Source organism: Artemia sp. Qi Xiang Cuo, chromosome 11 (assembly GCF_049724085.1).
Source record: "Artemia sp. Qi Xiang Cuo chromosome 11, ASM4972408v1, whole genome shotgun sequence".
In the NCBI taxonomy this organism is placed as follows: domain Eukaryota; kingdom Metazoa; phylum Arthropoda; class Branchiopoda; order Anostraca; family Artemiidae; genus Artemia; species Artemia sp. Qi Xiang Cuo.
In genome coordinates this window covers 34,524,625-34,544,186 of record NC_142804.1, presented here as the reverse complement: position 1 = coordinate 34,544,186, position 19,562 = coordinate 34,524,625, and the positions used below count along the sequence as shown (strand labels likewise).

Sequence of the window (19,562 nt, the reverse complement as noted above, 5' to 3'; positions counted from 1 at the left end):
AAGCTATGGCCTGAGGGCATGTAATGTTTTTATGGAAACGGTGGTCGTATAAACTTCGGAGGGTGCTCATTGGATTGGAAATGGGAAGTTTAAGTGCCATTTTTAAGAGTCAAATTTATGGGAGGGCAGCTATATCCCACCCCGCCCAAGTCATATTTTCCCCAAATGCATCCGATATAAATTTTGAGATAGCCATGTGTTCAAAAGTAGTCCAAAGATCTCATAACACGGCCTTTGGGGTTGACCCAGAGTATGAAGGTAAGGATTCTAAGTTGTACCCCGGGGGAATGTAAGGGTTTTATGAAGGGGTGGTCGTGTGAACTTTTGAGAAGGTTCATCTGCTTGGAAATGTATAGTTCTAGCTCCGTTTTAAGAGTCAAGCGTGATTGAGAGAAAATAGCCACCTCCCCCTCCTTGACATCCTCTTCCCCAAACACTTTTGACCGAAATTTGTGAGATAGCCATTTTGTAAGCAATAGTTCAAAGAGAATATAACAATGTCTTCAGTAATCAAATATGAGAAATATTTAGGCGGACATTGAACTAAATGAGGGCAAACTATGAGCATGTGGACTTTCAAAAAGGTGACAAAGTAATATCTCAAGAACAACTTGCATTATTAAGTTAGACCTTTAAGAGTAAGTCGTGGCGATTTTGAACTAGCCAAAAGGCATTATGTGTATAATTTTAATGCTACCACCATAGTTACTAGTAACTTATGATGCTAAGCGTATTAAGGTGAAACTTATGGGAATTATTTAGGGGGAGTTCCAATTAAATGAAAAGACTGCAGGTTTTCAAAAAGGCATATAAGCGATATCATAGGCAACATTTAGTTATTAAACATAATGGGCAAATGGGAGGGTGGGCGTGGGAGGGGGACTAGTTGCCCTCCAATCACTTTCGACTATTAAAAAGGGCATTAGCCCTTTCTATTTTCAATCGAATGAGCCCTTTTCGAAGTTCCTACGACAACTCCTTCGATACGAAGTGCCGTGGTCTAAACAACAACAACAACAAAAAATAATACCTTGTCCCCACATCGATCTTTACTATAATTAATTAAAAAAAAACTGTCCGAAAAATAAGTTTTTTAAAGAAAAGTAAAGGCCATTTTAAACTTGAGCTCACCAGATACAAATACCTTTTTTTGACAAATACAATTTTATGACACATATTTTCTTTTGTACTTAATATTGAAAACAAACATTAAAATTATAGTAACATTTTGAACTGATGAGCTTTCAGCAATTAATATCATTATACATCAAATATTCAGTTTAATTTATTAGCTCTTTTTAAAGTTGTTAAAGACGAATATAGTTTCCCTACAAACAAGTGTTTGGATACTGCCCCCTTTCCTAACTGTAATTAAAAACCAAAAGCCTACTGCGTCATTGGCGCTTAACTGAAGACAGATTATATTACAAATATTTTCTTTTCCAGTTCTTATAGTATTGAAAATAAAAATACAATTACAGTGAAATAATTTCTTGAACTGATGGATCTTTCAACAATCATTATACATCAAATATTTGATTTGATGTTGTTTATACTTTCCAAGACTGTTCAAGACGCATATAGTTTTCAGTAAAGCGCCAACGACGCAGTAGGTTTTAGGATTTCAAAGTGAGAGAAGGAGATCATACCCAAACTCTTTCTTATAGTGATCTGTGTTCGTTTCAAGCTTGATTTTCATATTCAATTTAAGTTTCACTCGTTTTAAGATTTACTTATTCATTTACAGTCATATCTATTGTATGTTTGTTTGCCTTGATTGTTTATTCACTTCTGTTCGTTTTACATTTCATTTATGCTTCAATAGGAAAATATTTTTTTTCGTTTTAAGCTTGATATTCATATTCAATCTAAGCATTACTCGCTTTAAGATCTATTTAATTCATTTATATTATTACCTATTGTATGTTTTTTGGTGTGATTACTCATTTAATTTATATGTGTTTTTGGTTTCTTTTATTCTTTAGCAGTAACCTCTGTTTACTTTCGTTTTGCCTTATAACATTCATTATCACCTTTTGAGCTTATGTTGAAGATGACCTTTACTTTTACTTTAAAAAATTATTTTACGGAAAGTTTTTTTTTTAATTGATTTTTTTCAATTTTGATTGAAAAAAGATTCATGTTTTATAAGTTCATCATTTCAAATCAAACTTAAAAAAAAAATCCAACCTTCATAAAATTATACAATCGGGTGTAAAAGTAACAAAATCAAAGTGAAAAAATGGGTTTGTGTCAACCTCCGAGTTTTATTATCTGATGTTTGAACTATTTTTAACAAAATTGCTATCTCAAAATTTTTATCAGATGGGTTTGGGGAAAAAGGGCGTGGGGGGACTAGATTAAGCTTCGGTCTCTTTTGACTTTTTAAAAGTGAACTAGAACTTTCTATTTTCAAACAAATGAGCCCTCTCTGAAGTTTATACGAGTATCCCTTCTAAAAGAACCATATATATTCCCAGAGTATAACTTACAACGCCTATCCCTGGGCCCTGAGGGGTTGTGTGGACCCTGGAGTTTTAATATCTGATGCTTGAACTATTTTTAACAAAATGGTCACCTGAAATTTTTATTGGATGGATTTATCCATCCGATACACCCAAGGGGGTGGTGGGCGGGAGGGGCTAGTTGCCCTCTGAACTTTTTTCACTATGAGAAAATGAACTACAGCTTTTAATTTCCATTCAAATAAACCCTCTGAAGTTTATACTAGTATACCTTCCATAAGAACCATATTTTCCCCAAAAGCAATTCTGACAACGCCTGTCCCGGTTCTTGGGGATGGGGGGGGGAGGCTTGTGTCGACATGGTAGTTTTCTTATCTTACCTTTGAACTATTTTTAACAAAATGGCTACCTCAAATTTTTATCAGATGTATTTGGGGACAAAGGGCTTGGGAGGGGGGGGGCAGTTGCCCTCTGATCACTTTTAACTCTTAAAAAGGACACTAGAACTCTCGATTTCCCATCGAATGAGCCCCCTTTGAAGTTTATACGACGACCCCTTCTATATGAAGTGTCTCTGGGAAAAAAATAAATGGAGCGTGGGGGGAGGCTAGCTACCCTTCGATCACTTTTGACTCTGAAGAAGTGAATTACAACTTTCAATTTCCAATCAAATAAGCCCTCTAGGAATTTCATACTAGCATCCCTTCCATAACAACCATATATGCCCCCAGGGCATAACTTACAACTTCTACCCCTGGGCCCTGGAGGGCAATGTCGACACCGGAGTTTTTTGTTATCAGAACTTTGAACTGTTTTTAACAAAATGTCTATCTCAAAATTTTTATCTGATGCATTTAGGGCATGGAGGAGGGGGAGGGGGGCTAGTTGCCCTCCGATCTCTTTTGACTCTTAAAAAGCGAACAAGAACTTTCAATTTTCAATCAAATGAGCCCTCTCCGAAGTTTATTCGAGCATCCCTTCCATAAGAACTATATATGCCCCTAGAGCATTACTCATAACGCCTGCATGGGTTTTAAAAAAGAAGGTGTGGGGGGGGGGGCTAGCTGCCCGCGGATCTCTTTTGACTATTAAAAAGTGAGATCGAACTTTCAATATCCAATCAAATGAGCCCTCTCAGAAGTTTATACGAGCATCCCTATCATACGAACAATATATGCCCCTGGGCATAACATACAACGCCTGCCCCCGGGCCGGGGGGGGGGTTGTGATGACACTTGAGTATTTGTTATCTGACTTTTCTAACTTAATGGCTCTATCAAAACTTTCGTGAGATGTATTTGGGGAAAAAGGAGCGTAGGAGGAGGCTAGCTGACCCCCAATCTCTTTTTACTCTAAAAAACTTAACTAGATTTTTACATTTCCAATGAAATAAACTATCCTTGAATTTTTACGAGCATCCCTTCAATAAGAACCATATAGTCCCCCTGGGCATAACTTACAACAGCTTCCCTGGGGCCCTGGGGGGCTATATCGACCCCGAGCTTTCGTTATATGGTCTTTGAACTATTTAAAAAAAACCTATCTCAAAGTTCTTATCGGATGGGTTTGAGGAAAAAAGAGCGTGGAAGGGGGGGGGGGCTAGGTACCCTCCAATCTCTTTTGACTCTTAAAAAGTGAACTAGAACTTTCAATTTCCAATCAAATGATCCCTCTTTGAAGTTATTATGAGCATCCCTTCCATAAGACCCATATCTGCCCCCAAGGCATAACTTACATAACTTAATTGTGGGTTGTGTCGACACCGGAATGTTTGTTATATGATCTTTGAACTATTTTTAACAAAATAGCTATCTGAAAATTTTTATTGGATGCATTTGGGAAAAAAGGGTTTTTTTTTGGGGGGGGGGAAGCTGATTACCCTCCAATATTTTTTGACGCTTACAAAGTGAATTAGAACTTTTGATTTCCAATCAAATGAGCCCTCTGAAGTTTATACGAGCATTCCTTCCATAAGAACCATATATGCCCCCAGGGCATAACTTATAACCCTTGCCCCGGGAGACTATGGGGGGGGCGAGTGTCCTGCTCAAAGATATTATTTCGAGAAATTTCAACTACGTTGAACAAAATGGCTATATCATATTTTGATTGAATGTGTTTGGGGAAATGGTGGGCGTGGAAGGTGTGTCAGTTGCCTTAGAATCACTTTCGACTATTAAAAAGGGAACTAGCCATTTAAATTTCCAATCGAATGAGCCCTTTCTGAAGTTTCTATGACAACGTTTTTTATACAAAACCTTTTATACCCCCAGGGCATAACCTACAACCCTTGTCCTGAGGGCTGTGGGGGAGATGTCATCCTCAAAGACCTAATTTCCAGAACTTAAAACTGCATTGAATAAAATGGCTGTCTCAAACTTTTGATTGGATGTGTTGGGGGAATAGGTGGGCAAGTGAGGGCGTTTAGTTGCCCTCCAATCACTTTCGACTATTAAAAAGGGCACTAGCCCTTTGAATTTCCAATCGAATGTGTCTTTTTTGAAGTTTCTACAACACTACATTCTTTAAAAACCTTAAATGCCCCCACTGTATAACTTAAAACCCTTGCCTTGAGGGTTGTGGGGGAGTGTTCTCCTCAAAAATATATTTTCTATCTGGAAATCAACTACTCTGAACAAAATGGCTATCTCAAAATTTTGATTGGATGTTTGGGGGAATGACAGGCGTGAGGGGGGGGGGGCGTCGCCCTCCAATCACTTTCGACTATTAAAAAGGGCACTAGCCCTTTGAATTTCCAATTCAATGAGCCTTTTTTGAAGTTTCTACGACAACGCTTTCTATAAAAACCTTATATAGCCCCTGTGCATAACTTACAACCCTTGCCCTGAGGGTTGTGGGAGAGTGTCCTCCTCAAAAATATATTTTCTATCTGGAATTCAACTACCCTGAACAAAATGGCTATCTCAAAATTTTGATTGGATGTGTTTGGGGGAATGACGGGTGTGGGTGGGGGGGGGGGGCTAGTTACCCTCTAATCACTTTTGACCCTTAAAAAAGGCACTAGAACTCTCGATTTCCATTCAAATGAGCCCCCTTTGAAGTTTCTACGACGACCCCTTCCATATGAAGTGCCTCTGGGGAAAAAAAATAATAATAATAAAACATTGGAGCCGTATGTCAAGCCTTCCAATGACTTTTGACTATTAAAAAGGGCACTAGGCCTTTCGATTTCCAATCGAATGAGCCTTTTTTGAGTTTCTGCGACAACGCTTTCTATAAACACCTTATATGCCCCCAGGACATAAATGTGAGGGTGGTTGTCATCCTCAAAGACCTAATTTCCAAAATTTTCAACTACGTTAAACAAAATGATTATCTAAGAATTTTGATTGGATGTGTTTGGGGAAATGATGGGCGTGAGAGGGGCGTTAGTCGCTCTCCAATCTCTTTCAACTATTAAAAAGGCACTAGCCCTTTCAATTTCCAATCAAATGAGCCCTTTTTGAAATTTCTACAACTATCTATATAAACCTTATATGCCCCCAGGGCGTAACTTACAACCCTTGCACTGAGGGCTCTGAGGGGCTTGTCATCCTAAAAGACCTAATTTCCAGATCTTTCAACTACGTTGAACAAATGGAAATCTTAAAATTTTTATTGGATGTGTTTGGGGAAATGGTAGGGGTGTGAGAGGGGGGTTAGTTGCCCTTCAATCACTTTTGACTATTAAAAAGGGCACTAGCCCTTTCAATTTCCAATTGAATGAGCCTTTTTTGAAGTTTCTAAAATATTGCTTTCTATAAAAAACCTTATATACTCCCAGGGTATAACTTACAACCCTTGCCCTGAGGGCTGTGGGGGAAAGTGGTTGTCATCCTTAAAGACCTAATTTCCAAACTTCCAACTACGCTGAATAAAATGGCTATCTAAAAATTCTGATTGGAGGTGTTTGGGGTAAAGGTGGGCGTGAGAGGAGGGTTAGTTGCCCTCAGATCACCTTCGGCTATTAAAAAGGGCGCTAGCCCTTTGAATTTCCAACCGAATGAGCGCTTTTTCAAGTTTCTACGACAAAGATTTTAAAACCTTACATGCCCCCAGGGCATAACTTATAACCCTTGCCCTAAAGACTGTGGGGGGGGGGGAGTGTCCTACTCGAAGGTATAATTTCCAGACCTTTCAACTGCATGAAAGAAAATGGCTATCTCAAAATTTTGATTGGATGTGTTTGGGGAAATGGTGGGTGTGGAAGCGGTGTTAGCTGCCTTCCAATTACCTTCGACTATTAAAAAGGGCACTAGCCATTTCAATTTCCAATGGAATGAACCCTTTTTGAAGTTTCTACGACAACGCTTTCTATAAAAACCTTATACGCCCCCAGGGCATAACTTACAAACCTTGCCCTGAGGGCTGTGGGGGGGGGGGGGGGGACATCCTCAAAAACCTAATTTCCAGAACTTTCAACTACGTTGAACAAAATGGGTATCTCAAAATTTTGATTGGATGTGTTTGGGGAAAAGGTGAACGTGAGAGGGGGGTTAGTTGCCCTTATATCACTTTCGTTTATTAAACAGGGCGCTAGCCCTTTGAATTTCCAACCGAATGAACCCTTTTTCAAGTTTCTACGACAAAGATTTTAATAAGAACCTTTTTTGCACCAAGGGCATAACTTATAACCCTTGCCCAGAAGACTGTGTGTGGGGGGGGGGGGTGTCCTGCTCAAAGGTATAATTTATAGACCTTTCAACTGCGTGGAAGAAAATTTTTATCTCAAAATGTTGATTTTATGTGTTTGGGGAAATGGTGGGTGTGGAAGGAGTGTTAGTTTACTTCCAATCACTATCGACTATCAAAAGGGTACCAGCCATTTCAATTTCCGATCGAATGAGCACTTTTTGAAGTTTCTACGACAACGCTTATTATGAAAACTTTATATGTCCCCAGGGCATTACTTTCAAACATTGCCTTGAGGGCTCTGGGGGCGGGTTATCATCCTTAAATACCTAATTTCCAGAACTTTCAACTACGTTGAACCAAATGGCTATCTCAAAATTTTGATTGGATGTGTTTGAAGAAAAGCTGGGCCTGAGAGGGGGGTTAGTTGCCCTCATCACTTTCGACTATCAAAAAGGGCGCTAGCCCTTTGAATTTCCAACCGAATGAGCCCTTTTTCAAGTTTCTACGACAAAGATTTTAATAAAACCTTATATGCCCAAGGGCATAACCTGCCTTTGAGCAGGACACTCCCCCCAGTATTCAGGGCAAGAGTTATAAGTTATGCCCTGGGGGCATATAAGGTTTTATTAAAATCTTTGTCGTAGAAACTTGAAAAAGTATCTCAAAATTTTGAGATAGTAATTTTGTTCAATGTCGTTGAAAGTTCTGGAAAATAGATCTTTGAGGATGACCCCCCCCCCCCCCCAAGAGCCCTCAGGGCAAGGGTTGTAAGTTATTCCCTGTGGGCGTAACTCTCACACCCCCACCATTTCCCCAAACACATCCAATAAAAAATTTAAGATGTCCATTTGCAGCTGAAAGGTTTTGAAATTATACCTTTGAGCAGGACACTCCCCCCCCCCTCACAGTCTTCAGAGCAAGGGTTATAAGTCATGCCCTGGGGGCATATAAGGTTTTTATTTAAAAAAAATTCGTGGAAACTTGAAAAAGGGCTCATTCGGTTGGAAATTCAAAGGGCTAGCGCCTTTTTGATAGTCGAAAGTGATATGAGGGCAACTAACTCCCTCTCACGCCCAGCTTTTCCCCAAAAACATCCAATCAAAATTTTTAGATAGCGATTTTGTTCAACGTAGTTGAAAGTTCTGGAGATTAGGTCTTTGAGGACGACACCCGGCCCCCACAGCCCTCAGGGCAAGAGTGGTAAGTTATGCCCTGGGGGTATATAAAGTCTTTATAGAAAGCGTTGCCGTAGAAACTTCAAAAAGGGCTCATTCGATTGGAAATTGAAATGGCTAGTACCCTTTTAATAGTCGATAGTGATTGGAAGTAAACTAACACTCCTTCCACACCCACCATTTCCCCAAAAACTTCCAATCAACATTTTGAGATAGCATTTTTCTTCCACGCAGTTGAAAGGTCTGGAAATTATACCTTTGAGCAGGACACTCCCCCCCCCCACAGTCTTCAGGGCAAGGGTTATAAAATATGCCCTGGGTTCATATAAGGTTTTTATTAAAATATTTGTCGTAGAAACTTGAAAAAGGGCTCATTCGGTTGGAAATTCAAAGGGCTAGCGCCCTGTTTAATAAACGAACGTGATACGAGGGCAACTAACCCCCCTCTCATGCCCACCTTTTCCCCAAACACATCCAATCAAAATTTTGAGATAGCCATTTTGTTCAACGTAGTTGAAAGTTTTGGAAACTAGGTCTTTGAGGATGATACCCCCACAGCCCTCAGGACAAGGGTCGTAATTTATGCCCTGTGAGCGTATAAGGTTTTGATAGAAAGCGTTGTCGTAGAAACTTCAAAAAGGGCTCATTCGATTGGAAATTGAAAAGGCTAGTGCCCTTTTTAATAGTCGAAAGTGATTGAAGGGCAACTAACCCCCCTCTCACACCCCCCCCATTTCCCCAAACACATCCAATAAAAATTTTAAGATTTCCATTTGCAGTTGAAAGGTCTTGAAATTATACCTTTGAGCAGGACACTCCCCCCCCCCCTCACAGTCTTCAGAGCAAGGGTTATAAGTTATGCCCTGGGGAAATATAAGGTTTTTATTGTAAAAAAAATTCGTGGAAACTTGAAAAAGGGCTCATGCGGTTGGAAATTCAAAGGGCTAGCGCCCTTTTTAATAGTTGAAAGTGATATGAGGGCAACTAACCCCCCTCTAACGCCCACCTTTTCCCCAGACAAATCCAATCAAAATTTTGAGATAGCCATTTTGTTCAACGTGGTTGGAAGTTCTGGAAATTGGGTTTTTGAGGATGACACTCCCCCCCCCCCCCAGAGCCCTCAGGACAAGGGTAGTAAGTTATTCCCTGGGGGCATATAAAGTTTTTATAGAAAGTGTTGTCGCAGTAACTTCAAAAAGTGCTCATTCGATTGGAAATCGAAATGGCTAGTGCCCTTTTAATAGTCAATAGTGATTGGAAGTCAACTAACACCCCTTCCACGCCCACCAATTCCCCAAACACATCCAATCAAAATTTTGAGATAGCCATTTTCTTCCACGCAGTTGAAAGGTCTGGAAATTATACCTTTGAGCAGGACACGCCCCCCCCCCACAGTCTTCAGGGCAAGGGTTATAATTTATGCCCTGGGGCATATAAGGTTTTATTAAAATCTTTGTCGTAGAAACTTGAAAAAGGGCTCATTCGGTTGGAAATTCAAAGGGCTAGCGCCCTTTTTAATAATCCAAAGTGATATGAGGGCAACTAACCCCCTTCTCACGCCCACCTTTTCCCCAAACACATCCAATCAAATTTTTGAGATAGCCATTTTGTTCAACGTATTTTAAATATCTGGGAATTAGGTCTTTGAGGATGACAGCCCCCCCCCACAGCCCTCAGGGCAAGGGTTGTAAGTTATGCCCTGTGGGCGTATAACGTTTTTATAGAAAGTGTTGTCGTAGAAACCTCAAAAAGTGCTCATTCGATTGGAAATTGAAAGGGCTCGTGCCCTTTTAATAGTCGAAATTGATTGGTAGGCATCTAACACTCCTTCCACATCCACCATTTCCCCAAACACATCCAATCATAATTTTGAGATAGCCATTTTCTTCCACGCAGTTGAAAGGTCTGGAAATTACACCTTTGAGCAGGACACTCCCCTCTCCACAGTCTTCAGGGCAAGGGTTATAAGTTATGCCCTGGGGGCATATAAGGTTTTAAAATCTTTGTCGTAGAAACTTGAAAAAGGGCTCCTTCGGTTGGAAATTCAAAGGGCTAGCACCCTTTTTAATAGCCGAAGGTGATATGAGGGCAACTAACCCCCTTCTCACGCCCACCTTTTCCCCAAACACATCCAATTTGAATTTTTAGATAGCCATTTTATTCAACGTAGTTGGAAGTTTGGAAATTAGGTCTTTAAGGATGACAACCACTTCCCCCCACAGCCCTCAGGGCAAGGGTTGTAAGTTATACCCTGGGAGTATATAAGGTTTTTTATAGAAAGCAATGTTGTAGAAACTTCAAAAAGGGCTCATTCAATTGGAAATTGAAAGGGCTAGTGCTCTTTTTAATAGTCGAAAGTGATTGAAGGGCAACTAACCCCCCACTCACACCCCCACCATTTCCCCACACACATCCAATAAAAATGTTAAGATTTCCATTTTGTTCAACTTAGTTGAAAGTTCTGGAAATTAGGTCTTTTAGGATGATAACCCCCTCAGAGCCCTCTGTGCAACGGTTGTAAGTTATGCCCTGGGGGCATATAAGGTTTCTATAGAAAGTTGTTGTAGAAATTTAAAAAAGGGCTCATTTGATTGGAAATTGAAAGGGCTAGTGCTTCTTTCTGTGGCTGAAATGGATTACAAAGAGGCTGACCTATCTCTCAGGTCCATCATTTTCCCAAACACATTAAATCAAAATTTCGAGTCAGCCCTTGTTCAGTGTAGTTCAAAGTTCTTTAGATTAGATCTTAGAAGATGACAACTACCCTCACATTTGTGTCCTGGGGGCATATAAGGTGTTTATAGAAAGCGTTGTCGTAGAAACTCAAAAAAGGCTCATTCGATCGGAAATCAAAGGCCTAGTGCTCTTTTTAATAGTCAAAAGTGATTGGAAGGCTTGACATTTTTTCAGAGGCAACGCTATAGCGTTGCCTATAGTAAAGGCCATACGGCTCCACTGTTTTATTATTATTATTATTTTTTTTTCCCAGAGGCACTTCATATGGAAGGGGTCGTTGTAGAAACTTCAATGGGGGCTCATTCGATTGGAAATCGAGAGTTCTAGTGCCTTTTTTAATGGTCAAAAGTGAGTAGAGGGTAACTAGCCCCCCTCCCCACGCCCATCATTCCCCCAAACACATCCAATAAAAATTTTGAAATAACCCTTTTGTTCAGCGTAGTTGATTTCCAGATAGAAAATATATTTTTGAAGAGGACACTCTCCCACAACCCTCGGGGCAAGGGTTTTAAGTTATGTCCAGGGGGCATATAAGGCTTTTATAGAAAGTGTTGTCGTAGAAAAACAGGCTCATTCATTTGGAATTCAAAGGGCTAGTGCCCTTTTAATAGTCGAAAGTGATTGGAAGGCAATTAACACCCCTTCCACACCCACCATTTCCCCAAACACATCCAATCAAAATTTTGAGATAGCCATTTTCTTCCACGCAGTTGAAAGGTCTGGAAATTATATCTTTGAGCCGGAACCCCCCCCCCCCCCAGTCTTCAGGGCAAGGTTTATAATATGCCCTTATATGCCCATAGGAGTGTCCTTTCAACTGCGTGGAAGAAAACTGCGTGGCTATCTCAAAATTTTGATTGGATATGTTTAGGGAAATGGTGGGCGTGGAAAGGGTGCTATCTTGTAATCACTTTCGACTATTAAAAGGGCACTAGCCCTTTGAATTTCCAATTGAATGAGCCTCTTTTGAAGTTTCTACGACAACACATTCTATAAAAAACTTATATGCCCCCTTGGCATAACTTAAAACCCTTGCTCTGAGGGTTGTGGGAGAGTGTCCTCCTCAAAAATATATTTTCTATCTGGAAATCAACTACCCTAAACAAAATGGTTATCTCAAAATTTTGATTGGATGTGTTTGGGGGAATGATGGGCGTGGGGGGGGCTAGTTACCTTCTAATCACTTTTGACCCTTAAAAAGGACACTAGAACTCTCGATTTCCAATCGAATGCGCCTCCTTTGAAGTTTTTATAACGACTACTTCCATAGGAAGTACCTCTGGGGGAAACAAAAAATAATAATAATAAAACATTAGAGCCGTATGGCCTTTACTGTAGGCAACGCTATAGCGATGCATCTGAAGAAATGTCAAGCCTTCCAGTCACTTTTGACTATTAAAAAGAGCACTAGGCCTTTCGATTTCCAATCGAATGAGCCTTTTTTGAGTTTCTGCGACAACGCTTTCTATAAACACCTTATATGCCCCCAGGACATAAATGTGAGGGTGGTTGTCATACTCAAAGACCTAATTTCCAGAACTTTCAACTACGTTAAACAAAATGGATATCTCAAAATTTTGATTGGATGTGTTTGGGAAAATGGTGGACCTGAGAGGGGCGTTAGTCGCTCTCCAATCACTTTCAACTATTAAAAAGGCACTAGCCCTTTCAATTTCAAATCAAATGAGCCCTTTTGAAGTTTCTACAAAAACTTTCTATGTAAACCTTATATGCCCCCAGGGCGTAACTTACAACCCTTGCACTGAGGGCTCTGAGGGTCTTGTCATCCTAAAAGACCTAATTTCCAGATCTTTCAACTACGTTGAACAAAATGGAAATCTTAACATTTTTATTGGATGTGTTTGGGGAAATGGTGGGGGTGTGAGAGGGGGTAAGTTACACTTCAATCCCTTTCGACTATTAAAAAGGGCATTAGCCCTGTATAGTTCCAATCGAATAAGCCCTTTTTGAAGTTTCTACAACATTGCTTTCTATAAAACCTTATATATCCCCAGGGCATAACTTACAACCCTTCCCCTGAGGACTGTGGGGGGAGGGGGGTGTAGTCATCCTTAAAGACCTAATTTCCAAACTTCCAACTACGTTGAATAAAATGGCTATCTAAAAATTTTGATTGGATGTGTTTTGGGAAAAAGTGGGCGTGAGAGGGGGGTTAGTTGCCTTCATATCACATTCGACTATTAAAAAGGGCGCTAGCCCTTTGAATTTCCAACCGAATGAGCCCTTTTTCAAGTTTCTACGACAAAGATTTTAAAACCTTATATGCCCCCAGGGCATAACTTATAACCCTTGCCCTGAAGACTGTGGGGAGGAGTGTCCTGCTCAAAGGTATAATTTCCAAACCTTTCAACTGCGTGGAAGAAAATGGAATTGGTGGGTGTGGAAGGGGTGTTAGTTGACTTCCAATCACTATCGACTATTAAAAGGGCACTAGCCCTTTCAATTTCCAATCGAATGAGCCCTTTTTGAAGTTTTTACGACAACGCTTTATATAAAAACCTTATACGCCCACAGGGCATAACTTACAATCCTTGCCATTAGGGCTCTGGGGGGGGGGAGTGTCATCCTCAAAGACCTAATTTCCATAACTTTCAATTACTTTGAACAAAATGGCTATCTCAAAATTTTGATTAGATGTGTTTGGGGAAAAGGTGGGCGTGAGGGGGGGGGTTAGTTACCCCCATATCACTTTCGAGTATTAAAAAGGGCACTAGCCCTTTGAATTTCCAACCGAATGAGCCCTTTTTCAAGTTTCTACGACAAAATTTTTTATAAAAACCTTATATGCCCCCAGGGCATAACTTACAACCCTTGCTCTGAAGAGTGTGAAGGGGGGGGGAGGGTCCTGCTCAAAGGTATAATTTCAAGACCTTTCAACTGCAAATGGCTATCTCAAAACTTTGATTGGATGTGTTTGGGAAAATGGTGGATGTGGAAGGGGTGTTAGATGCCTTCCAATCACTTTCGTCTGTTAAAAGGTCGCTAGCCATTCCAATTTCCAATCGAATGAGCCCTTCTTGAAATTTCTACGACAACGCTTTCTATAAAAACCTTATACGCTCCCAGGGCATAAATTACAATCCTTGCCCTTAGGGCTCTGGGGGGGGGGGGGGTTCATCCTCAAAGACCTAACTTCCAAAACTTTCAACTATGTGGAACAAAATGGCTATCTCAAAATTTTGATTGGATATGTTTGGGGAAAAGGTGGGCGTGAGAGGGGGTTTAGTTGCCCTCATATCACTTTCATTTATTAAACAGGGCGCTAGCCTTTTGAATTTCCAACCGAATGAGCCCTTTTTCAAGTTTCTACGACAAAGATTCTAATAAAAACCTTATATGCACCCAGGGAATAACTTATAACCCTTGCCCTGAAGACTTTGGGGGGGGGGGCGTGTCCTACTCAAAGGTATAGTTTCTAGACCTTTCAACTGCGTGGAAGAAAATTGCCATCTCAAAATGTTGATTGGATGTGTTTGGGGAAATTGTGGGCGTGGAAGGAGTGTTAGTTTACTTCCAATCACTATCGACTATTAAAAGGGTACTAGCCATTTCAATTTCCAATCGAAGGAGCATTTTTTGAAGTTTATACGACAACGCTTTATATAAAAACCTTATACGCCCACAGGGCATAACTTACAATCCTTGCCCTTAGGGCTTTGGGGGGGGGGGTGTCATCCTCAAAGACCTAATTTCCAGACCTTTCAACCATGTTAAACAAAACGGTTATCCAAAAATTTTAATTGGATGTGTTTGGGGAAAAGGTGGGCATGAGAGGGGGTTTAGTTACCCTCATATTACTTTCGACTATTAAAAAGGGCGCTAGCCCTTTGAATTTCCAACCGAATGAGCCCTTTTTCAAGTTTCTACGACAAATTTTTTTATAAAAACCTTATATGCCCCCAGGGCATAACTTATAACCCTTGCTCTGAAGAGTGTGAGGGGGGGGGGAGTGTCCTGCTCAAAGGTATAATTTCAAGACCTTTCAACTGCAACGGGCTATCTCAAAACTTTGATGGGATGTGTTTGGGGAATTGGGGGGGGTGGAAGGGGACTTAGTTGCCTTCCAATCACTGTCGACTATTAAAAAGGTCACTAGCCTTTTCAATTTCCAATCAAATTAGCTCTTTTTGAAGTTTTTTACGACAACGCGATCTATAAAAACCGCATATGTTCCCAGAGCATAAATTACAACCCTGACCCAGAAGGCTTTGGGGGGGCGTCATCCTCATAGACCTAATTTGCAAAACTTTCAACCACATTGAACAAATGGTTATTTCAAAATGTTGTTTGGATGTGTGTGGGGAAAGGGTGGGCATGAGAGGGGGGTGAGTTGCCCTCATATCACTTTCGTTTATTAAACAGGGCGCTTGCCGTTTGAATTTCCAACCGAATGAGCCCTTTTTCAAGTTTCTACGACAAAGATTTTAATAAAAACCTTATATGCACCCAGGGCATAACTTATGACCCTTGCCCTGAAGACTGTGGGGGGGAGTGTCCTGCTCAAAGGTATAATTTCTAGATCTTTGAACTGCGTTGAACAAAATTGCTATCTCAAAATGTCGATTGGATGTGTTTGGGGAAATGGTGGGTGTGGAAGGAGTGTTAGTTTACTTCCAATCACTATCGACTATTAAAAGGGTACTAGCCATTTCAATTTCCAATCGAATGAGCATTTTTTGAAGTTTATACGACAACGCTTTCTATAAAAACCTTATATGCCCCCAGGGCATAACTTTCAACCCTTGCCCTGAGGGCTCTAGGGGCGAGGTGTCATCCTCAAAGACCTAATTTCCAGAACTTTCAACTACGTTGAACAAAATGGCTATCTCAAAATTTTGATTGGATGTGTTTGGGGAAATGGTGGGTGTGGAAGGGGTGTTATTTGCCTTCCAATCACTTTGAATTTCCAACCGAATGAGCCCTTTTTCAAGTTTCTACGACAAAGATTTTAATAAAACCTTATATGCCCCTAGGGCATAACTTATAACCCTTGCCCTGAAGACTGGGGGGAGTGTCCTGCTCAAAGGTATAATTTCCAGACCTTTCAACGGCGTGGAAGAAAATGGCTATCTCAAAATTTTGATTGGATGTGTTTGGGGAAATGGTGGGTGTGGAAACGGTGTTAGTTGACTTCCAATCACTTTCGACTATTAAAAGGGCAATAGCCATTTAAATTTCCAATAGAATGAGCCCTTTTGAAGTTTCTATGACAGCGCTTTCTATAAAAAACCTTATATGCCCCCAGGGCATAACTTACAACCCATGCCCTGAGGGCTCTGGGGGGGTCAATGTCAAAGACCTAATTTCCAGAACTTTCAACTACGTTGAACAAAATGGCTATCTCAAAATTTTTATTGGATGTGCTTGGGGGAAAGCTGGGCGTGAGAGGGGGGTTCGTTGCCCTCCAATCACTTTCGACGATTAAAAAGGGCACTATCCCTTTGAATTTCCAATCGAATGAGCCTTTTTTGAAGTTTCTAAGACAACACCTTCTATAAAAACCTTATATGCCCCCAGGGCATAACTTACAACCCTTGTCATGAGGGCTGTGGGGGAGTTTTCTCTTCAAAAACATAATTTCTATCTGGAAATCAACTACGCTGAACAAAATGGCTATCTCAAAGTTTTGATTGGATGTGTGTCGGGAAGTGGTGGGCGTGGAAGGGGTGTTAGTTGCATTCCAATCACTTTCGACTATTAAAAATGGCACAAGCCATTCCAATTTCCAATTGGATGAGCCCTTTTCGAAGTTTCTGCGACAACTTCTTTGATACGAAGTGCCCTGGTCTAAAGGAAAAAAATAATAAATAATACATTTTGCCAACATTGTTCTTATATGCCCCCAGAGCATAACTTAAAGTCTTTGCCCTGAGGTTTTTGGGGCAGTGTCCTCCTCAAAAACATAACAACTATTTTGCTCAGCATAGTAGAACGGTCCAGCAACTATGTCTCTATGGATATTGGGCTTGTCCACGCCCACAATTATACAGTTGGCCCATTATGTTATATAACTAAATGCTGCTTTAAAACTAAATAAAAAAAAGTATTGTGTTTGCGTTGCCAATAAGACACGTCAGTAATATATCGAGAACGACTGGGGGTATTAAGTTGAAGCTTTTGAGGCTGCTATTGTTACTGCTTCTGCTCTCGCAGTTTAAATAAATAAAAAGAATTAAGTGCATCTAAAATGTCACAGATTAAAAACGTGATCTTCTGGGAGCAGTTTCAAGTTTTATTTTTTCAAGACAACTTGAGGAAGTATACAATTAAATTAAAAAATGATAACTTTTCACGGATTAAAAATTGTTGAAAAAGCTTCCCCAACAAACAAAAAGCTAGCCAAACTGTGGACCCTTATAGAAAAAAAACCGAAAAAATCATGAAAATGACTATATCAGTAAAAAAACGGACAGAAATTGATCTAAAAAAACTTTCCACAAAACAAGTTTTTCAAAGAAAAGCAAAGAGCTCCATTAAACCAAAAATGGGCAGAAATGAAGTCAAGTAGTCGTCCAAGCGTAAAACTATCACAAATCACTATTAATAAATAAATGAAACTCAAAATGAACATAATTAGAATAAATAGCCGAGTCAAAAATTAACATTAGTAGGGCTGATAACCCCCATGCCTTCTCAAGACCAGAACATATTTTGTGCTTTACTGAAAACAAAATATGTTTAAAGATTTTCACTTTTTTAATTAAGTAAATAGACAAAATTTAACACTTTAAGGAATAAACTTCAGTATAGGTATATTAAACTGTAAATCCACGGTCATTTGTCTTTGTTTTTTCAGTAAAGCCTAAATTATGTTCTGATCTTGAGAAAGTATAGGGGTTGACAGCCCTAGTAAGGTTAGTTTGTGCTCGTTTTGAGTTTGACTCGACTATTTATTCTAATTTCTGTTCGTTTTGAGTTTCATTCATTTGTTGATAGTGATTTTTGGTAGTTTTACACTTGGAAGGTTATTTGACTTTATTCCTGTCCATTCTTGGCTTCATGGAGCTCTTTAATTTTATTTGAAAAACCTGTTTTGTGGAAAAGGTTTTTTAAATTAATACAAATATAAGGCAGTATCATTCAGCCAGAGAGGGCTGGAACCCCCTTGCACCCCCCCCTTATGGGTGCCCATGCCCACTCCCTTCATAAATATATACATTCTGTACCCCTTTTGACTTTTGAGTGTACATGGGTCGTTAAGGGATTATTTTTAATAATCAGGCGGCTGCGTTCTACATATTAAGCTGGTGCGTAAAGGTTTTTAAAGTCTCTAGTTACAAATATGGGACGAAAATTGTGGTTTTTAACGCCTGAACAAGGGCCCTCTGTTATGCAAGTAGCCTTAAACTAAGACTTTTTAGTTTATTTAATTATAGTATTTAGATGTAGAATGGGTGCTATAGCTTGCTGAAATCAGGCTCATGCACAGATTTTGGTCTACATAATCACAGAGCCCTGGGAACCGCACCCCCCATCGCCACTGCATAAATATAAACATGTTACGCCTCTTTCGACTATGATGGCTCAGTGTTCCTTTTGAAACGGTCCTAAATGGTCAAACGACTATCCTAGACCAAAGCACGACAACCACTTGTATCTTATGTGGGGTTTAGTCTTATTTCTGAAACTGGTAATCGAAGGATCGTCGTGCCTAAATCAGGGCTATAGGGCCTTAATCCCCTCCGCCACCCACCCTAATATTGTAAGTATAGCTATATTGCACCTCTTTCGATTTTCGATCAAACAGGGTTTGTATAGCGAGGAATGATTTGAGGCTACATGGCTATCAATTTGTACTCGCTAAATGAAGGTATATAGTTTTAAGTTAGTTCTTTCGTTCCATGGATAAACTGTGTTCTTTGAAATCCAATACTTCCCATTGAATCTATTAGTACTACTACTACTAACAACTCACTGCAGGACCAAGCCGCTTGAGGCCAACAAAGCTACGCACCTCCTCCTCCATCCCAATCTGTTCAACGATTCCCTCTTTACACCCTCCCATGATTCCCTTTCCCCTTAAATCTTTCATTATGACAGCCCGTCACCCCAACCGAGGACAACCTGCTTTTCGTTTGGTTCCAGACGGTTGGCCGAAAAGGACAATCTTTGACAATCTGTCATCCCTCATCAACAGAACGTGCCCTAGCTATCTTAGCCTTTATGTCATTGTAGCCCTAGAAAGCGGAATTGAACCACACTTTTTGTATAGCCTACTGTATTGCTTTAAAAGATCTCAATTTTTCTGTATTTTTAAGGTGTACGTGAGTTATTTGAACAAGAACCACCCCCACCTCCCAGAAAAACACGAGCAGAGCTAATGAAAGATGTTGATGCTGACTACTATGGGTACAGAGATGATGATGATGGCATTTTAGTACAATTAGAAAGGGAAGAAGAAAAAAAGGGTAAGCCAGTTAGTTTTATCTGTGTTCAATTTAAAGTCTAAACAGTTTAGTATAAGCTAGGAGTTTCTCCAATAATCTCCGCAAACACACTTTCAACAGGGTTGGGAAGTTGCTTGGGGGCT

General features: G+C 40.1%; 1 protein-coding gene across 1 annotated transcript in view; it reads left to right on the top strand.

Moving 5' to 3' along the window:
- The window catches only part of LOC148946912 (pre-mRNA-splicing factor ISY1 homolog), a 42,561-nt gene that overhangs the window by 12,622 nt on the left and 10,377 nt on the right, over positions 1-19,562 (top strand). The window contains exon 5 of the mRNA XM_089097193.1: positions 19,291-19,440. Coding sequence (XP_088953319.1) covers positions 19,291-19,440 — 150 coding nt within the window. The remainder of the gene's footprint in view (positions 1-19,290; positions 19,441-19,562) is intronic.